An 18,909-nucleotide genomic window follows, 5' to 3' on the forward strand; every position below is an offset into this window, starting at 1 on the left:
TCAGTTCCGATGGAACGGAACTGCCATTATTCCTTTAAACTACCTGCCTGTGAACGCTTCAAAATTGAACGTCTTTTAATATCAAGGTTCAAGACATAAGCGTGTCGTAAACGCACTTTATCCCGTTGAAAACATTGCTACTGCTGAATTAGACGAGTAAGTATTATTTCATCATTAACTGCGAAATTTTCAAAAAACATTGTAATTTCAATTTTGAATAATAAATTTTTTTTTTTTTTAAACATTCCACTCAGCCTAATCTCTCTCTTTCTCTCTTTTTTTTTTTTTAAGATTTAGGAGGGTCCCACGGCTTGTCCGAAATGTTTATTCTATAGTTTTGTTGTTCGGACAAGTCGTAGAGGAGAGGAATTTCAATTTCGCTTGCGATGCTACTACCGCTACTACGACGGAAATGGGGAAGAGGAGAAGATTGATGAAGTACTGAGTAATATGAGATGGTAGATTTCTTTAGCTTAAATCACTGTCAATTTTACTGTTGAACATTCTTTATTGCTTTAAAGTTTTCTAGTTCCGTTGCTAAGGATATCAGGCTGCTCCAATATTCTGTTGAATTTTGTCATAACTATCTGCCAACCAAGTTTAAAGCGACATGTTTACAGTTATAGAAATTCTAGGTGCACATGCTGACATGCATAACTCATACTATTTTCTGTGTATTACAATTACAGAATGCTACTTTTTTTAAAAAGTACTAACTAAATAGGTCATATAAAATCAGTGTATTTCGTAAAAATACAAACGAAGACTGCACAACATTTTCGTAAAGACCTAATTTAAAAACCTTCAGTTATTTGAGAAAACAACGTAGAACGCCAAACAAGAAATTCGGCGATGTACTTTTGGACGGATCTCTTAAACTTCCCCTCGCTTGGACGGCTCACTTAAAATTTTGCACTTGTCATAACTGTTTTTTAAACTTAGTCACAGAAATAAAACCAGCAATCTTTCGAAAAGCTAATTTTAGTCATGCAAACAGCGTCAATTATCGATTCACTTCCACAGTCGGGTCGTACCTTTCGTAAGTAAACTCGGGATAGAGATTAAAACTCAAATAGTCAAGTGCTTGGTTAAATGCTTGTTGAAGAACTTCAACAAGTTCCTGAAAGGCGGGGCGTTCATCAAGATCGATCTGCCAGCAGCTAACCATGATTTGATAAAGAGGAAGTCCGATATTACCAGGCTGTTTCAACCGCAGCCCACGTTGGACACGCTGAATCAACTCCTTACTGACCCGAATGTCGACATAAGGGGTTGCACCTAATTCAATAGTTTTATTTTGTATTTATTTTTGATTGCTAATAAAGCTAAAATCATTTTTAATAATTATTAAGAAAAAGATGCACATTAATTACCAAGGGTAACAATTTCCCAGAGGATGATGCCAAATGACCAAACTTCACATTTGGGTGCATGCTGAGGACTCGTCAACGCTTCAGGAGCAATCCAGCGTTTAAAATCGGTGCTCTATCACATTAGACAGAAAATAAGCATTAAAGTTTAAAAATACATTTCCGTTCTAATTTAGTGCTCACCTGTCCATTGTTTGGTTGATAATAGTCCATTCCGAACCCCGAGATCTTAGGAACAGTTCCGTCGGTGCTGCATATGAAAATCGTTCTAGAAGATAGCCTTTTGTGAGGTACCTACATAGATATACAGAAACAATTATTTTAGATGGATTTTATCTGAAGAAAAGAATTGAAAACTGACCGATAATGATTGCAAATAAGCCATTCCCTTGGTGATACCAAGACCTACGTCTATGGCTTGAGCTTCGTGTAAGGTTGAGAATCTTTGTTCTTTAGTGGCATAAGACGGGTAGTTGTTCAATGCGCGACTATTTAGTAAAAATTCCTTTAAATTCATCCCATAAAATTCCGTAGCGACCAACATCATTTCTGTAATTTAAAACACAGTGAGACATGAACTCAGTATTTACTTATAATAATATATGTACATATAATTAATATGAAAATATTGTATACATTATTAATTATTTTTATTACCTGGTTCTTCACATACGCCAATAATACCTGCTATATTAGCATGTTGCCCAACCTTAATCAGGACTCCAAGATCTTTTAACATGGAATTTCTTTCTCCTTTTGCCAAAGACTTGTCTAAATGTTTCCAACAGGTTACAATGACAGTTTTTAAATATGATTGAAATAATTAGAAAACATCTCTAATGAATATACCTTCAATGATGTGCAAAGCCGCTTCAATTTTAGATTCGCCTCGTTGAATGTTGCCTTTTAATACTTTGCCAAACTTTCCAGATCCAATCGAATCTGCGGTTTTAACAATATTTTCGGATGGAATTGTCCACATACGTTGAATTAATGATTCGTAATGATCGACAGCAGTCTCTTCAATTCCCATCACAAACGAAGAGTGCACGTAGCCACTATCCTATGATAAGATACAAGAATTAATTTCTCAATCATTTAACTTAGTATGCCATACATACCAATTCAATTGTCGAGGTAGAACCTCCGTGAGTCAGACCCTGTCTGTCTGATTGTTTTCTCGAGCATTTGCGGCGATTTAAGTCGTTGCGATGAACTTTATGACGCAAATAAAAATAGACAAAGATGGAAATAAGAAGTAAAAAGCCTAAAACGCCGATGGCAGCGGACAAGCCAACGACTAAAGCGGGAGGATCTCTTCCATACGGAAGTCGCTGTCGGCGAGTTGTGCTTCGACCACTGGTTATGGGTTTAGTTTTCCGAATAGGAATTTTGTCAATCAAATCTGTTTCTTCCAGTAATTTAGTGAAGCTATTGCCGTTAGTGCCAGGATCTTCTTCCACAACTACTAAAGGTGTTTGCTGGCTGGGAGGTTGAGTTTCGGCAACGGCTTCGACAAACTTTGGCCCAACTTCAGGAGCGTCAACTCCTATAGGATTACTCGGTTCGGAAAAGGAGTATTTAGATACACCTTCGTATGTAGATACAACCCCTAAAACGAAAAGTACTTCTCGATCATCAGGTAATGGAGGATTGTTGAAAGTTCCACCATAGTTTCCACCATCTCCGACCACAAACTCTTGCTTAAAAAACTTGAAAGCAAAAAATTATATCATTAAAAAAGGCAATTATTTATTTGAAGAGGAAACATTTTTTTAGCAAACCTCCGGGCTTAATTCGGCAGCAATGTAAAACGGTATATTTTCTGCTTTTGCTTCTGCCCAGTTTTTTAACGGGCTATCTTTGTGTACACCTATGGAGGCAGCATCTTCGTTTAAAACTATGATTCTGTAGGATGTTATGGGTCCGTGACTGGGTAAGATCGGTTTCAGCTGGATTGTGGCCGTGTTATTAGCTGATTTGATCACCACGGGACGCTCTGGTTTATCTGGGGCTAAATACAAATATTTAAAAATTGCTGAAAAACTCACATGTTAGTTTTACTGTTTACCTCCAATTTCAGTATTGAAAATATTTGATAATGGCACACCATATCCATCCATGGTTTTAGCTTTAACAGTAATATTATACTGAGTACCAGGCTGAAGTCCTGGTAGTTCTGTTGTTGTTGTTACGTTTGAGAAAACCCAATCCATTGGGAGACCTACTGTACTAACTGAATATGAAGACACTGGAGTAGCAGCAACATGATATTCCAGGATAATTCCATTGGAAATGACTGGATGCTCCCAAGTAATTTTCATTGTATTTTCATGCTTACTCAGCTGTGATAAAGATTTAGGTGGCCCAGACACTGGTAAAATAAAAAAACAAAACAATTTAAACACAATCTATAGGATACAGTAGCTGAGAAAATGTTACCTATGAATCCGGTTTCATAAACACTCATTGAGCTTGGACCTCCACATAATTTTGAATTATCTGATATACAAGTCAAAGGGCAAGTATCATTGATAGATTGGGCACCTAGTGAACTTGTACATAGACACTGCTTCCCATCATGAATTCCTGAATATCTGCAGGATGGAGAATTATATTTAGATTTCTAATCTAGACATAGCTTATTTCTCCTTACTTGTACTGAAGATGCCTGCACTGGGATAGACAGCTTGTAGGAGAATCTGCTGCAGCTGGGTTATTTATCATAAAATTCATAGAATTTTGACCGTTGTTTATCTCCTGATATTGATAGCACCCAACATAATCTCCTTGTATTGCTAATGAAAAGGTAAAATTTCCACATAGTTGTGTATTTATATATTTATGAAACTGAAAATATTACCTTGGATTGGAGAAAACAATTGTGCTGCATGTAAAAATACTAGCAATCCAGCAATAAGGAGATACATTATAACTGCAGTATTTTTTTTTAAGGTTTGTTGTCAAATTGACAAATTTACATGACAGCCTATCAGGTATAGCGCCACACCCGGATAGCACGCGATTCGATAGTTGCTCTAGTACTAGTTACAACAAACCAAAATGTTTGAGTTGTTTTTAAAAAATCTGATCAACAGAAGAAAGTCAATTGATCTTACTACCTGGGCCTGAGGTATTTGATTATTTTTAACTGCTAATGCATTATTTTCTAAACTGTAACACACAAGTAAGCACTAAAACAGAGTAATTAGTAGTAATAGCATAACTGTGTAGCCACTGCCCACTGCTCACTGCAATGTTAAATCATGGTTAAATTTTCCTCTCGAGTTTTTCCCCAAAAGTTGAAGCAAATATCGCGTAACGATAGTGGAAAATGGGTATAAAATATCGATATACAGTTATACACACCTGCCGTAAATGAAGAGAACACAACTTATAAGAGCCATCTATTGGTTTGCGTTTGCCACACTTTTTACTTTTTAAAATTTTTTTCAACAATGCGGAATGCTTTTGCAGGATGCCGTACACGACTACAAAGAAATTGAAACCCAAAAATACTGCTATTTTTTATTTAACATTGCAGGTAGCTACTTTTTCCCAGTTAGGTGTTTTAGTAAAACATATGCTTTCTTGTAATTAAAAAGTTTCTCCTTGAAGAAAAATCGAATTTTATATGCCATTGCCATGACCATAGCATATAGATTCTTTTGTCGTGGCAATAATAAGTTCAAATATACGACTACTGCCATGTGCCACTACATTTCGTGTCAATGGTGTACTTCACAGTCGTGACGCAGCCTATCGTAGCAATAGATTTAACCCGAAAAGTAAAAATTACAAAGAATCCGTTTGCGGGAGATGAACAATATACGAATCAATTAATAAGTAACAAGTAATGTATATGTATTCCCAATAGAAACGAAAACTATGAAGAACCAATAAAGGGGGACTATATGGAATCATAATAATCTTTTATGTAGAAGGACACCAATAGTCTAGAAGAAGTCTTGCGATACTCCAAACTCAGAATAACTGGTCCACTGGTTATTAACCCATAACATCAGGTAACTTATCTTCGAAACCCAATTCCTAAGAGAAAAACACAAATTTTGTTTAAAAAACAAACAAACAAAACAATTACAGCACGACGAAGTGATCAGTGACCCGCAAAATGATAAGACATCATATCTAGACATCTAAACATCTACACGGTTACATAAAAATAAGAATCGGGAACTTACCTTGATTTCTAAATAAACGACGCTGTTTTCACCAACAGAAACTTTGACTAGACTACAGTTGGTAAAGATGGCACGGTAGATATAATAAAGTAAAGTAAAGTAAAAAAAAAAAAAAAAAAAGTCGCGGCAACGTTCGTAGAGGGAAAATAGGTATTACTGTGTAAGTCAGGATGTGCATTGGGAGGATATCGTCAACTCAATGCTGGATTTTTCGAACCATTTTGTAGAGATGGGAACTTGCCCATAACTTTAATTCCATGAAAAGCAACAAGAAAACAAATCAAATATTGTAAACAGGTCACTGATCCCAAGGCAAAACAAACTGATAAATAAAAGCAAACTAGACCGAAAACTAACATTTCGGTCAAAATCTACATTCTAGATAAATATATATATATTCATATTTAGTTTGTTACCTTGGCAAGATAGCGCACAAGTACGGCAGAAGCAACGCCTAAGGCAAAACTGGCTACATAAGGAACAAAGCGAAGACTGGGTAATTCGCGTTTTTTAAGAAGAAAAATTAACCGGCGGATTTTTTCATCCGTATAAGGAGGATAGCGATCTCTGAATAAACAGGAGGAAAAACGCAATCATTATTATCAAATAAAAACTGAAGTTAGCGTCATGCAGTGGACACGCGTCACGTACTTTCCGAGCGCCTCTCCCATCTTGTCAAAGGACCGGATTAAACAAGATTTCTTGTGCGTGAAGGTGTCGAAACTATATTTTCCATGGTAGGCGCCTATCCCGCTAGCGCCAACACCTCCAAATGGCAATTCTTCCACTGTAACACAATTATACAAAATGAATTGTTAAAAGGAATTTGGCGTAGAAATATTGGCGAAAAAGTCACGAAAAGTAACAACATTTTCACAAACGTTTAGAAAATATGGACAAAGAAATTGAGTGATAAGCAACCTGAAAATTGCACCATTGTATCATTGACACAAATTGAGCCACAGCTTGTATTCCCCGTGAAAAGATTGGTTATTTTCTTGTTTTTAGAAAAGATGTACAAGCTAAGTGGCTTCTCCCTAAACCAAATAGAAATGATAATCAAAAGTGCAGAAATTAGAAGACTTGAAAAAGTGCAGATGTAGGATAAGAAGAGATTATACTATTAACAGAGACTTTGATGAAAATCAATTAGTTCATTAGTGGAAACCAAACTGAAGAATACATTCAGATAAAGAACTCTGATGTGTGATAGTCGAAGACTGACAGTTTCGTGCAGGGGAATAGAAATTCATAACGAGCATAGTCTCACCAGTAAATTGCATCATCGTGTCATTTACGCACACACTACCACAAGAGGTTTCCTCTAAAAAGGCCTGCTGCGTCTTTGCATTTCGCGAGAAGATATAAATCGTCAACGCTTTTTCTCTATTAAGGATAAATTTAAATTTATGATGATCTTATTTTAAATGCCTTGATTCTGAGACAAGCCACGAATCCATGTTATCTTCGAACCCAACACGAAATTATGAAACAATAAATACAATTTAGAAAAATGGGAAAAAGGGCGAAATCCGTTACCGCGCGTTGATGAACTGAATTGCATCATAGGCACTTTCAACTTCCACAATTGGAAGTATTGGCCCAAATATCTCTTCTTGCATCACAGCATCGGTAGGCTTAACGTCAATCAACACAGTTGGCTCTATCCATAGGTCATCGGCGTCACTTTTGCCTCCAATGGCTACCTTGCCACTGCCGAGCATAGCTTGCAAACGTCTGGATACAGAAAACTGATAACACACTGGCCTCAAGAGTAATGATCAGCTATGAGTATCTTACTGGAAATGACGAACATTTACAATTCGGCACAGGTCAGGTGAACTTTGTGGGTCCTGGCCATACCACTCGATCAAGATTTCCCGAATCTTATCTACCAAACGATCCTGTAATACCGAAACAAGAAATTACACCTAAACTCAACTGCTGGTGTTTAAATAGTAGAATAGTTTTACCCGTGTAGATTTATTGCAAAGAATGTAGTCGGGGGCGATGCAAGTCTGGCCACAGTTAACCATTTTCCCCCAAATGATGCGACGCGCAGCGATTGTCATATCAACTGACTCATCAACGTAAACGGGACTGCATAGGTTTAAACCGAAAAATGAGTTGGATATTTTTGGGTGACAAAAAAGGGAAGTTAAATACCTTTTCCCTCCAAGTTCTAACGTAACTGGAGTTAAGTGTTTGTTGGCTGCCTCACGAACTATTTTTCCGATATTTGTGGATCCCGTAAAGAAAATGTAATCAAATTTTTGCTTTAGTAATTCTTGAACGTCTGAAGGTCCTCCAGTTACGACTTGAAAACATTCCTACCAACATTTGTTATGTTACTACGTAGATTACATTGATAAAACAATTGCTAATACGAACTTGATCCAAGTAACGAGGAATTAACTCTTCTAACAATTTAGACGAGGCCGGGGCAATTTCCGATGGCTTGATAATAACACAGTTTCCGGCAGCGATTGCTCCTGAAACGGGTATAAGTGAAAGCTGAACGGGATAGTTCCATGATCCAATAACTAAAACAACTCCATATGGATCTTGAAGAATGACGGGAGTGTCCATCATGGTAACGAGGGTTTTAGGAACCTAAAAAGAAAAGCAAAAAATACATTTAAATCAAAATTCCTGTGAGATTTTGGCAAAAAATTCCGTTCTGTTACAACTATAGTATTTTCTAGGTATTACGTTGGACGCTTATAATATATTATTTGGTCAACGGTTCCGACCACACTGCAGTGAAAAGTAGCTCATTGCGTAGACACAGTCACGTCAGGCTCAATCTCAATTTTAATTTTGATTAGGAGGATTGATTTTGCTATGAGGAAATGGATGAATATTTTATGATTATTTTATTAATAATGATGATTAAACAGAAGATGCCCTTCAATGCATAATGGAAACGTAAAAATACAATAGACAAAAGTGAATTTTTGAAAATGTAAGGTTCTAATCATTGTTTGTTTTCAAATGAATAAAATATTATTTCAAAAATCTAAATATTTGAAGTCCAGCACTAGTAGAAGAAAAACCTTCATTATAATCGCCGTTCCAAAAGAATGGCGACTTGGCGAGCGTTTACTGATTACTGTTGTTTGGTCTGCTGCTTCCGATAACAAACTAAGCCTTAATAAGGACAATAAAAAAAAAATCAACTAGTACACATAAAGAATTGAACTAACCCGTTGAGGTTTTGACCACTCTTTGCAATTCTGAATCATGGTTCGCACGTCCCCTTTGAGAACTTCAATTTCCATCAACTTGGCTTCAGGTTTCGGCTTGCGAAGGTCCTTATACAGCGCATTCATCAAATCTGCCTCATTTTCTTCATACATGCGGAGAAGGCTCTCCAGTTGACGAATTCGAAAATTTACATCGCGAGTCTTACCCGTTGCGAATGCAGTTCTAGCTTTCTGCATAACCTAGATAACACATAAAATAGAAGAACAAAGAAAAACACAAGGAATGTAAATAATAATAATATTTTTAAATAAATCTGGAAGGTGAAAATCATGAATGAATTAAGTAGTTCCAGTTTACCAGAAATATCACATATGTTCAATAGAACTTTGTGACTTTTTAGTGAAAACTCCTTCATAAATGATACTTGCAAGCCCAAATACGTATTAGCGACGAGCCAGAAATTCAATTCTAATTGACCACAGTGCTGAGTGATTTCTCAGCTGAAAGTCACTGCTTTAAGTCACTATTATTCAACTTTGCAACGGGGCAATGGAGAGAGAAAACGAAAACTTCTTTTGTCCTCCTTCTCGAACCGCTAGAGAAAGGCACGATGCTAGAAAAAATGCAACAGACCTTCGCAGACATTTCTCTGGGCCCTGTTTGGTTACGAAGATCACGAGCCTTGAACAAGAAAACGGAAACCACATAACAAACAAACTTACCACGCCGAGATCTCTAGTTTTTTCATTATTAGTCATGATGGTTCAGTTTTCGAGAATTCAAATAAACAACTGCCTGTAGCAACTCTCTTGACAGACACAGTCAAACTTTTTTTCTGAACTCGACACACTACACTACTGCAACGGAGAGATATGCACTGTGGACTGTGGAGACTAGACACGGATACGATTGGCAGGCAGTTGATATACCTCCTTCTATCTCGTGGTGTACCAAGGACAAAAAAGCCTAGAGGGGCATTCTCGAATTGTGTGGATGAAATGGTCTCGGAAGCAAAAAAAAACGTCCAAAAGTAACTAATCAACGTTGTTACGTTGTCACCATCTTTTGTTACTTTTTGAACATTATTTATACACTAGTTTAATTAATATAGGTTAGATTCCCCACAGTAGGTTTACATAAACAATGTTATCTTCATATAAATAAAACGTTCGATACGATATCGATCGCGATAACAATAAATGAAACATCAGCCATCAGCCTTGAAACCAGGAGCAGAGGTTGATATAGATAATGAATGACACATGTTCTATAAGCAGTCAGAAAGTTCATCGGTAACAAAAATAACTTACTATCAAAACTAGAAACTTGTTTCCATTACAAATTACTGCCTTAAGTATTTCAAACACCCAATTTAGCCTTGTTCTGGATTATAGAAGCTTTTGAAAGTGAAAAATTTTAGAAAATTATGTTGACTTGACTATTTTAGTGAGAAATATCTAAATAAATGGAATTAATGCGGTAAATCATTAATAATGCAACCAAAAATTCAATAATAATAAACAAAACATAAACATTAGGAAATTAAGGCTGAAATATGCTGGCCCTTATCGTTTCTTAAGGAATACAAGAATAGTAGGCCTACGGAACAAAAAATTGAAACTCACTGAAACAAAATCACAAGCAGCCATGGTTGAAGCTTGAAGAATCTTTTCGCCAGTCGTTAGTTCATCAACAACCTTAAACAATTAAAAAAGGTTTGCTACTAAACCTGTTCAGTCACAGAGATGTTAGCTACTACTTCGACTGCACAAAAAAATGAAAAATGAAATGCATGCAAGTGCAACACGTACTCGTAGAGCCCCCTATTGTTTTTTTTCCATGATGCTGTCAACTCCATATTTTCGTCTGCTGTTTTGACCACGCTCATGAGTCATGAGTCAAAACTCAAAACACAAGACATTCAATGAGCTCAAGAGCCAATCCTCAAACAATCATAAGCCAATGCCAATGCCAGAAAATTTCTTGTTTTCTTTTTTATCTGCAATAATAACTCAATTTTCAATTTGTTGAAGTATCATGTGATGTGGAAGTGTAGATGAATGAAATTTGTCTGAGCTGAACTGTTCTGAGCTCAAGGTTGAAGGTCCCATATGTAACCTCATCAGTCATCACCTTCAATCAACCTACACATGTGTTTGATATTATTCATTTTAAATACCTCAATGGAATTGTAAGATTTCCAAACAGTTAACACTTAGATGTTCATTTTACATTGGATGTAGACAATTTAATGATGGAAAGAAGTAGAAGCGAAATGCCAGCTTGGACTGAAGCAAAATCAATTTCATCTTGCTTTCTTTGTGGTTCATTTTCTAAGGTTCCATGTACTCCTATTGGTACTATTATTGAAACATTTATTATTATCATATCCAAATTTTTGTTGGTCATTCTAAATTTTCCATACAGGTATTTTCTGGGATATAGAAAATGTTAGATTACCCAACTGTTACCATGGAATGGCAGTTGTAGAAGCCATAAGACAACGATTTTTAGTGAATTATCGAGAAGCTGAATTTTTAGTTGTTTGTGATGTTAATAAAGAAAAAAAGGAATTGATCACCAATTTAAACAATGCTCAGGTACTAAATCCATCAAAATGTATAGACTATCTAAAATAGGTGAAGATTAGAAATTGTCATAATCCTGAATGATGTGTGCTATAGTTAACATGTCATACTGTCATTATTCAATTTATTTTTACTTTGTGTGGTAAATTTCTTTCTTTGCTGAATTTAAAATATTGCATGTTAAACAAAGTTAAGTTTTATTCATGGTTAAATTGTTATTAAAGTATCTCTTTCCATATTTAGGTCACTGTGGTACATGTCAGCAGTACACACAAGGTACTTTATAAACTAAATTTCCCAAAGCAAGTTATGTAATTGTATGTGTACCTTATATGCATGAATCTGGGGGGAAAAAATATAGAACGCCTGCGACGAAAAGCTGAGACAAACGTAAATAACCGGCATACTTGTGCTCTAAATCAAATTTTAAAATCTAAATTGTAACGAAACGCAATCTTTATATATTTTAGTATGAGGCGTTTTGCGGACAATATTGGAACCCCGTGTGCCATAATGCTCATAACCTCCGATGTAAATTTTACTACAGATCTTTGTGATTTTAAGAATCGTAAAAATATTCATAGTAAGTTCAGTATGAATAAGATGAGTATCTATTAGTAATTAGGCTAAATTCAAAAATTTCCAGTCATCCTTCTTCATCAGATATTAGTATCTGAGGCCTTGTTGTTATGCTCCAATGAGCACTATTTGTTTGATGATATTTTGGAGGATGTACCTTTTTTAGTAGATGCAAACAAGGTAATTTGTTTTTCAAATCTGCCTTCATATGAGTATTTTAAAATATATTAAAAAATACAAACTAATTCAATCTTGAAGGAAAACACCGATGCCGTATATTTGAACGTTTTAAATTTACCGCATTTTGTTCCACCATCCCAAATACGCCAGAGGGTTCAACAAATAGCAGGAAACTGTGGGGGGAAAATGGTTCAGTTACAAGGTGGCCGAGGCATCGTTCGTTTCAATGGTACTGTTGCCGCTCAAAGGTGGGTAATGACGATAACTGAAGTATTTGGTGCCGGAGGCATGCTCCTTGCTTTTGTTTCATTGTGCAGTTCGTACGTTATTCCCATTTTTCCTATCCCTTAAAAACGACGTTGACACACTAGATTAATTACAACGGGCTGTGTCAAAAGTTAGTCGACTGTTTTCCTCTAGCGTGTACAATACCTTCCCCACTCGTGCCGATACGTACTCACTGTTGCAATCCAAGGATCTTTCTTAATTTTGATCTCTTCCATTTCGGCACCTTTCATTGCTTCGAAGAGCTCTGTTGCGGATGGAAGGTGAAGACGTTTTTGGCCGAAAAATATCTGTACAGTTTCCACCACTTCAACCTAGTGCCGGTTCTCGCATGCAGCCCAACGACCTGCTCGTCGTTCATCATCATTCTAAGGAAATGATTGAAGGAGCATGTAAGCGCCATTTTACACCTTTCCCTCCTCCACCTAACCCAGCCAAAGTGGCGCCTCCACGGCTCTTAAATCTTCGTCCACGTTGCGACAATGGAGAAGAGAAGGAAACTGTGCCCAGCTATGAAGAACTCTGCACTGAACTGGTAATTCTTTCTTGCCGACCCCCTTCCGAATATTAGTCCGACCATATGCTTTAAATACAACGTTAACTAGTCTCTCATTTTGAATAGGCTGATCAACCCAGTGTGGACGATACTTTTCATCGTGCCGTATTAGACGCTGATGGGCCCAACAGGTGGGACTATTACCGAACCCCCTCGGAATATCTAGTCGAGAAAACTCCTCAGGGCCATCGAAGGATACGTGGTAACCACAAAGGTTTTTACTCTTCTCTCTTTTTGTCGTTCTTTGTCCCGGTTTTCATTGAAAAAATTTCTTCTAATCGAATTAGCCCAACACCAATCGCCGTTCAAAAGTCAAGAAAATCATGCCCATGACAAGGACGAAAATCGTGCTGCCTACATTCCGTTTCCTGCTCCAGCCACTGAAAATCTCAAACCTGTCTTTGCCTCAACACCTTCACAGCCATCGTTGTCACCCGTGCAGCCTCCCGCCTATACGTCAAACACTGTATCTGCTATTGCCGTCGATCTACACGTTACTAATTTAGACCAAAGCATCGGTGCAAAGGAGATGAAGACGCTCATATCCTCTGTTTTCAAGCAGCACGTCATGGTATATTTCATTACGGCTTTTTACTTGACACCATTTTCCTAGAAGCTTCTCAAGATCCGAACTCTTTGTAATAATGATACATGTATAAATCTAGGTCATGAATGTTACTGTTCATCTTCAGAATGATGGTCATCTTGCGGCCATAGTGCGCGTGCCATCCATTCAGGATGCCCAGTATTGCGTTTCCCAGCTTCATCGACGCAAATTAGGAAGCAAGCGAATTATGATTGCCTACGATCAGAATAGCCATGGCTTGGGGTCGGGAAGAAGTGTGCCAACACCTCTTCAAATCAGGTACGTAGTCGGCATTCGTCAAACCTTTCTCTGTAAATTGTTATATCGTCCATTTTTTCACGAATATTTTTCGGCAGAGCTCAAGTAAATGCGCTTCTCGCCGAAATACCTCAACGTCGTCTTCCACTTTTCAAATTCCGTGAGTTGTATGAACAACGCTACACTACATCGGTAATTCCATCATTTGCCATTTTTTTATTGATTCTTTTATTAGAAAAAATGTAAAACTTTTGTAATGTTTTTTTTTTTTTTTTATATATATATATATACATTCATACATACATATATGTAACGCAGGTGAGTTTAGCAGACCTTCATCGACTTCGCGATATTTTGCATGTCACAGACGACGTCCATGGAAGATGTGTAGTTTTTCTACAAAATCAATATCAACCTTCTAAAGTACATCAGTTTAGTGGCGAACAGTCTACTAGAGATGTAATCTCCGTATCCCGAAGTAGTTCTTCAATTTCCGAGGTATGGTACTTCCGGGTACTTCTCGATGTTTTGTGTTATCAGTTGTTGGATTACTGAACGTTAGCTAGTTTTGACCATGATAGTGCGTTTCCTTTGTTGAGATCATTCAGCTGCCTTCCAGATTGATTTTAAACGGCGGTGGACTTTGACTTCTTATTGCTACTTCAAAATTCTAAAAATCTACTGTGTATTTAAACCCTTATTTAGTTGGGTCGTTTCACCCTTGAAGGGGTCAAACCGGTTAAACGTACATTTGCATCATTCTTTTTTTTTTTAATCGTCCGCTTGTTTGTCGTATGTTGTTTTTCAGCCTGAACTTTCGGTGGCCGAAATGCCACGTTGTCCTCTTCACGATTGTATTCCAAACAATGTTTCCCATGGCTGGGCCGAGCCAGAACCTTCACCGGAACTTCCGTTGGTATACTCTACACTTCATCAAATTGCACTTCACACTCACTGTTTGTTGCAGTCACACGGAGGCACTATTCCATTGGCCAGGTAAAAGACTTCGGTTTTGCTTTAAATTTTGTTTTGTTTATTACTATTGATATTATTATTATTATTGATATTATTATTATTTGCTTTTTAATTATATTCTCTTTATTAACACTGTTTTCTCTTTATTGTTAGTTTGGCACGCTGTTTTGAAATAGAAATGGGTGGCCTGAATGTAAATGAAGAGAAAGGAGTACCACTGGAACATCTCATCTCATGTGTAAAAGGAGTGGGCATAGTTTCTGTAGCTGGCCACAAACGATTACAGTGGTCAGGAAAAAACGATCAGTTGCAAGATAATGGTATACGATGTATAATTCATAAACAAAAAATGTTGCTTAATTACAATTTTTTTAGAGCCCTTACAATCGCTGAATCCGTCCTTGCTTCCTCAGATGTCACTTCTCTGTCGAGAACTTGTAGATTTATTGAAAATGGCTCCACAATCTCGTATTCCTTTTTCCAAGTTCATTCCAGCTTATCACCATCATTTTGGTCGCCAATGTCGAGTAGCTGATTACGGATATACCCGTCTTATTGATTTGCTAGAATCTTTATCTCATGTTGTTCAGGTATCGTCAGCATTAACGTCTGGGCGTTATATAGCAATTCATTACTAATATCGCTCTTGCAGATTTTAGGAGAAGGTACAAGACGACATGTCACTCTTAGCCACAAAGCACAGATGAAACGTTTTACATCCGATTTATTACGAAACTTGAAAGCCCAAGCCAGTAAACAGATGAGCGTTTCGATCTTCGCAACCCTTTATGAAAAGACACTTGGCCGTCCCTTCGATCCCAGAGACTATGGACTTTGCCATCTCAGTGATCTCTTATCGCAAGTTGCAGAAGCTTCAGTAGTCGTGATGACCACGGCTGAGGGAGAAGAAATAATCGCCTTACCGAAGCGCGAACAGACATTAGAGGAAATGGAGCGTACTAAGCAATTTGCAGTTGAGGTTTTTCTGCTCAGTTTCTGCCTTATTTTTCAAACACTTTTAAACAATTTACGGAAAACTAATCGTTTTCCGGCTTTACAGGTTGTCGAATTGTTGAAGCATGCTCCACAATGTAAACTAGACTTTGCTAAATTTATACCTGCCTATCACCATCACTTTGGTAGGCAGTGCCGCGTTTCAGACTACGGTTGCCAAAAGGTTTTTTCCCTTTTTTTACTCTTAATAATTAGCACTAATCTGACAAGTTTTTATTTTATTTTATTTTTAAATTAGCTTGTAGAACTTTTCGAGACGATTCCGGAAACTGTTCAGGTGATTTGTTTTTCGTGTTATATTTTGAGTGATATAAACTATCATTAATCCAAAACTGTGCAAGTATTAATAATTCCATGTATCTTCAAGGTTTTTGAGATGGATAATGAAATAGAAAAGTATGTACAGTTGACCATGAAACAACGTTTGAAGATTTTATCCGAGCAAGTTACATCTTTGGTTCGCAATCATTCTGCGCATCAACCCTTGTTGCTTAACTATTTGCCAGACGCATTTCGCATCCATTACGGCTTTGCTTTAAGACCTGAGCAATATAATGCTGTAAGTTTAGATGAACTTGTTGGAAAACTAAGGAACCATGTTCAGGTACTGAATAGACCTTGTCTTTTTTTTGTTAATTTGCATATTAATTGTTTTTAGCGCTAGCTTTTTAATTGTGAATTATTTTTGTGATTATTCAAATTATGAAACGGGCTTAATACCACATAATATTACCAAGTACATAATTCTTAGATTTTAAATTTTTTAGGGCACTAAAAGTTATATGAACTAATATTCAAATATTGTACTGAATTTAGTTATCTTTTTATTTGCATTCTAGGTTGTTTATTCAGAGAGGGGAGCCGAATTATCATTGATTGATCAAAACAGCCTTTCAAATTCCAAATTCCGAGTAGTTACTATTCTTTATCCAGTAATTGATGGGTCAATGCCATTACACAAGCTACTCGAAAAGTACAAAGAGATGAATGGTCATGAGTGTCCACATAGCTTTCTCACTGATTACATGGAGGATATAGTAATAGTAAGTTTCTTATTTTTGCTACTTAAACTTACGCCTTATTAGCGTTGTCATTTTTTCTCTTCAAATCCTATTTTTGAGCTTGAATCTATTCTTAAAATGTCTTGTAAAACAATTTCGTAATTTTAAATTTGGTGATATTTAAAGGTTGATAGTGAGAGTAAAACAGAACCAATCGTCCGGTTTGTTCCTATCATGTTGTTTTCACGTCAAGTTCACTTACTTTTGAATGAAAATGGAGGGCGTCTGTTGTTTGCTAACTTCGAGTCCAGTTATTTGGAGCGGTTTGGAGTCCAATGTCGACCCTCGACCTATGGCCAATCGAGCATCATGTCTCTTTTACAATCCATTCGTCATTTGGTCGTAATTCGCGGAAAGGGACCTAGACGTGTATTAACACTCCACAGAGAAATGGCAGGTAAAACTTGATGTTATTTCGTATTGGAATATTCTATATATTTCATGATAGACTAATTTCATGGGCATTATCAAATAATTTTCAGCTGGTTATTGAATCCTAGCTAGCTATAGTACAACGTTTTATAAAAACTATGCAACATTTGATTTAAATGTATTTTAAATCACATTTACAGTTTAGTTTGAGTTAATCTGTTTTCTTTGCCAGGTTTGATCCCCCCTTCCGTAGCGCAAGCACCGAAACCATCATGGATCAAACCTCCAGCTCACTGGCTAATTTCACCGGAAGAAAAAATAATTTCTCGTCAAGAAGATAAAAGTCCTGATAAAGAAGGGATATATGAAGATCTCAAACAATTTTTCAACTCGGCCCCTGCTTCTTCTGTTGTAAGTAGTTCCCGTGTGGTCTACATTTTCTTCAGTTATTTAAGTTTATGTAAAATTCCGTTTTTTTTTCTCTCCTCGGTATGAATGGAACTTGGGTTGCTTTGCTTTTCGTTCCTTCGTGCATGTGTTGTTCTATATATATTCTAAACTGCACTTCCTGCAAACTAGATGTTCGCTCCTGTCCCGACTTTTATTCCTTCGGTATCTTGGAGTCCGATATGGGGCATGGCTATGGGCATCCCTTTAAGCGTGTCGCCGACGTACGTTTCTAACACAAGCTTCTCCCCGAACTGGAATGCCAGTGGTACAACATCAAATTACCCGTGCAATTACTGGGTAGGCATTTTATGAACGAATTACCTATTTATCAAATTTCCTTCAGCCACCGTAGCTCAATCGCATTGTAATCGATTTCACATGCGAAAAGCCATTAACACATAATCCTTTCTCTATCTTCTTGTATTATTTATTAGAGTTTAATGTTTTGTCCTTTTTTTTTCCCAGTTTACCGCATGGCATACTCCATGTACTTTTCCTGTACCCGTTACTCCTGTGCCTAGTTTTACTTTAACTGGAGCATCGGTGGAAGAAGTATACATTCAATTTACTTTAACGATTAGTTAATTGGAAATATAAATTTTATGGTACTTATCAGATCGAAGAAACAACTTCTGGCCCAGGAATTCCTCCTCCCGCGTCAGTACTTCCACGGCCATCGCTGATCATGGCGTCTCATGTTGACAAAACACCAAAAAGTCCCGTGAAAAGTAGAATTGCTGCACAATTCCGTACTCCAGCAATCAAACCCCTTAACTAGCTGAGATCTACATTGATTTGGTTTCATTGATAAGAACTGTCTAGTTTCTAGTATGTCGCAGTCGATAAAGAAAATGCCAAGTTTGCTTGGCATTTTGCATATATATTGATTTTTTAGTGAAGCTAAAAGTAGTATAAAAATGTTTTCATTTTGCATTGTTAACAAAAATTTGTCATGCTTTTTTTTGCATTCAGTGTTTTGCATCACAATGGCTCAAAACCGGAATTAGTTACATAAAAAGAATGAATGTAAAATTTAAAGCAAGATTTCCATAAACAAAAATGTTTGAGATTTTGCGATCTAGATATACATACTGCATCCAATTAAACGATAAAACAAAAGTTGTTTCATTCAAACTTTTTTGTTCATGGAAATACGGCTTTAAATTTATAAATCGAAAGGCCTTACTCAGGGTTATTCATTTGAATTCAAAGGTAATGCGATGTAA

General features: G+C 36.8%; 3 protein-coding genes across 19 annotated transcripts; 1 reads left to right on the top strand and 2 right to left on the bottom strand.

Moving 5' to 3' along the window:
• Nucleotides 1-725: 725 nt before the first annotated feature.
• LOC124196175 lies at nt 726-4,694 on the bottom strand. The gene is made up of 13 exons (XM_046591000.1): nt 4,493-4,694; nt 4,234-4,414; nt 4,027-4,168; nt 3,813-3,967; nt 3,442-3,744; nt 3,155-3,384; nt 2,492-3,082; nt 2,220-2,433; nt 2,028-2,141; nt 1,732-1,919; nt 1,554-1,664; nt 1,374-1,485; nt 726-1,278 (listed from the first exon to the last, which is right to left on the bottom strand). The coding sequence occupies exons 2-13, from the start codon at nt 4,298-4,300 to the stop codon at nt 1,004-1,006; spliced, it is 2,502 nt and encodes an 833-aa protein (XP_046446956.1). The 5' UTR covers nt 4,301-4,414; nt 4,493-4,694; the 3' UTR covers nt 726-1,003.
• A 515-nt stretch (nt 4,695-5,209) lies between these two features.
• LOC124196177 (aldehyde dehydrogenase family 3 member B1-like) lies at nt 5,210-10,629 on the bottom strand. 8 transcript variants are annotated; one of them, XR_006875600.1, is made up of 13 exons: nt 9,502-9,840; nt 8,779-9,018; nt 7,964-8,185; nt 7,739-7,902; nt 7,546-7,672; nt 7,373-7,476; nt 7,112-7,309; nt 6,843-6,958; nt 6,224-6,359; nt 5,989-6,139; nt 5,730-5,819; nt 5,573-5,624; nt 5,210-5,420 (listed from the first exon to the last, which is right to left on the bottom strand). XR_006875600.1 is itself a non-coding variant. In XM_046591009.1 (11 exons), exons 1-11 carry the CDS (start codon nt 10,426-10,428, stop codon nt 5,379-5,381), a joined length of 1,524 nt encoding a protein of 507 aa, XP_046446965.1. In that variant the 5' UTR covers nt 10,429-10,587; the 3' UTR covers nt 5,210-5,378. The 8 variants fall into 8 exon arrangements, 4 of the variants coding, with proteins under 4 accessions (XP_046446965.1, XP_046446964.1, XP_046446963.1 ...); XR_006875601.1 differs by lacking the exon at nt 9,502-9,840 and adding an exon at nt 10,405-10,629 and having other exon boundaries at nt 5,573-5,819; XR_006875599.1 differs by lacking the exon at nt 6,843-6,958 and adding an exon at nt 6,494-6,609 and having other exon boundaries at nt 5,573-5,819.
• Nucleotides 10,630-10,664: 35 nt separating this feature from the next.
• LOC124196174 (meiosis regulator and mRNA stability factor 1-like) lies at nt 10,665-18,802 on the top strand. 10 transcript variants are annotated; one of them, XM_046590991.1, is made up of 27 exons: nt 10,673-10,933; nt 11,023-11,136; nt 11,207-11,379; nt 11,611-11,643; nt 11,729-11,757; nt 11,838-11,950; nt 12,014-12,126; nt 12,205-12,374; nt 12,655-12,946; nt 13,034-13,181; nt 13,255-13,538; nt 13,633-13,832; nt 13,910-14,003; nt 14,130-14,309; nt 14,620-14,807; nt 14,940-15,106; nt 15,162-15,376; nt 15,439-15,765; nt 15,847-15,963; nt 16,039-16,077; nt 16,168-16,404; nt 16,640-16,843; nt 16,988-17,258; nt 17,466-17,644; nt 17,813-17,980; nt 18,149-18,235; nt 18,300-18,802. In XM_046590991.1, exons 1-27 carry the CDS (start codon nt 10,930-10,932, stop codon nt 18,459-18,461), a joined length of 4,308 nt encoding a protein of 1,435 aa, XP_046446947.1. In that variant the 5' UTR covers nt 10,673-10,929; the 3' UTR covers nt 18,462-18,802. The 10 variants fall into 10 exon arrangements, with proteins under 10 accessions (XP_046446950.1, XP_046446953.1, XP_046446946.1 ...); XM_046590992.1 differs by having other exon boundaries at nt 15,439-15,759; XM_046590993.1 differs by having other exon boundaries at nt 13,034-13,169.
• Nucleotides 18,803-18,909: the final 107 nt, after the last annotated feature.

Source organism: Daphnia pulex, chromosome 6 (genome assembly GCF_021134715.1).
Source record: "Daphnia pulex isolate KAP4 chromosome 6, ASM2113471v1".
Taxonomy (NCBI): Eukaryota; Metazoa; Arthropoda; class Branchiopoda; order Diplostraca; family Daphniidae; genus Daphnia; species Daphnia pulex.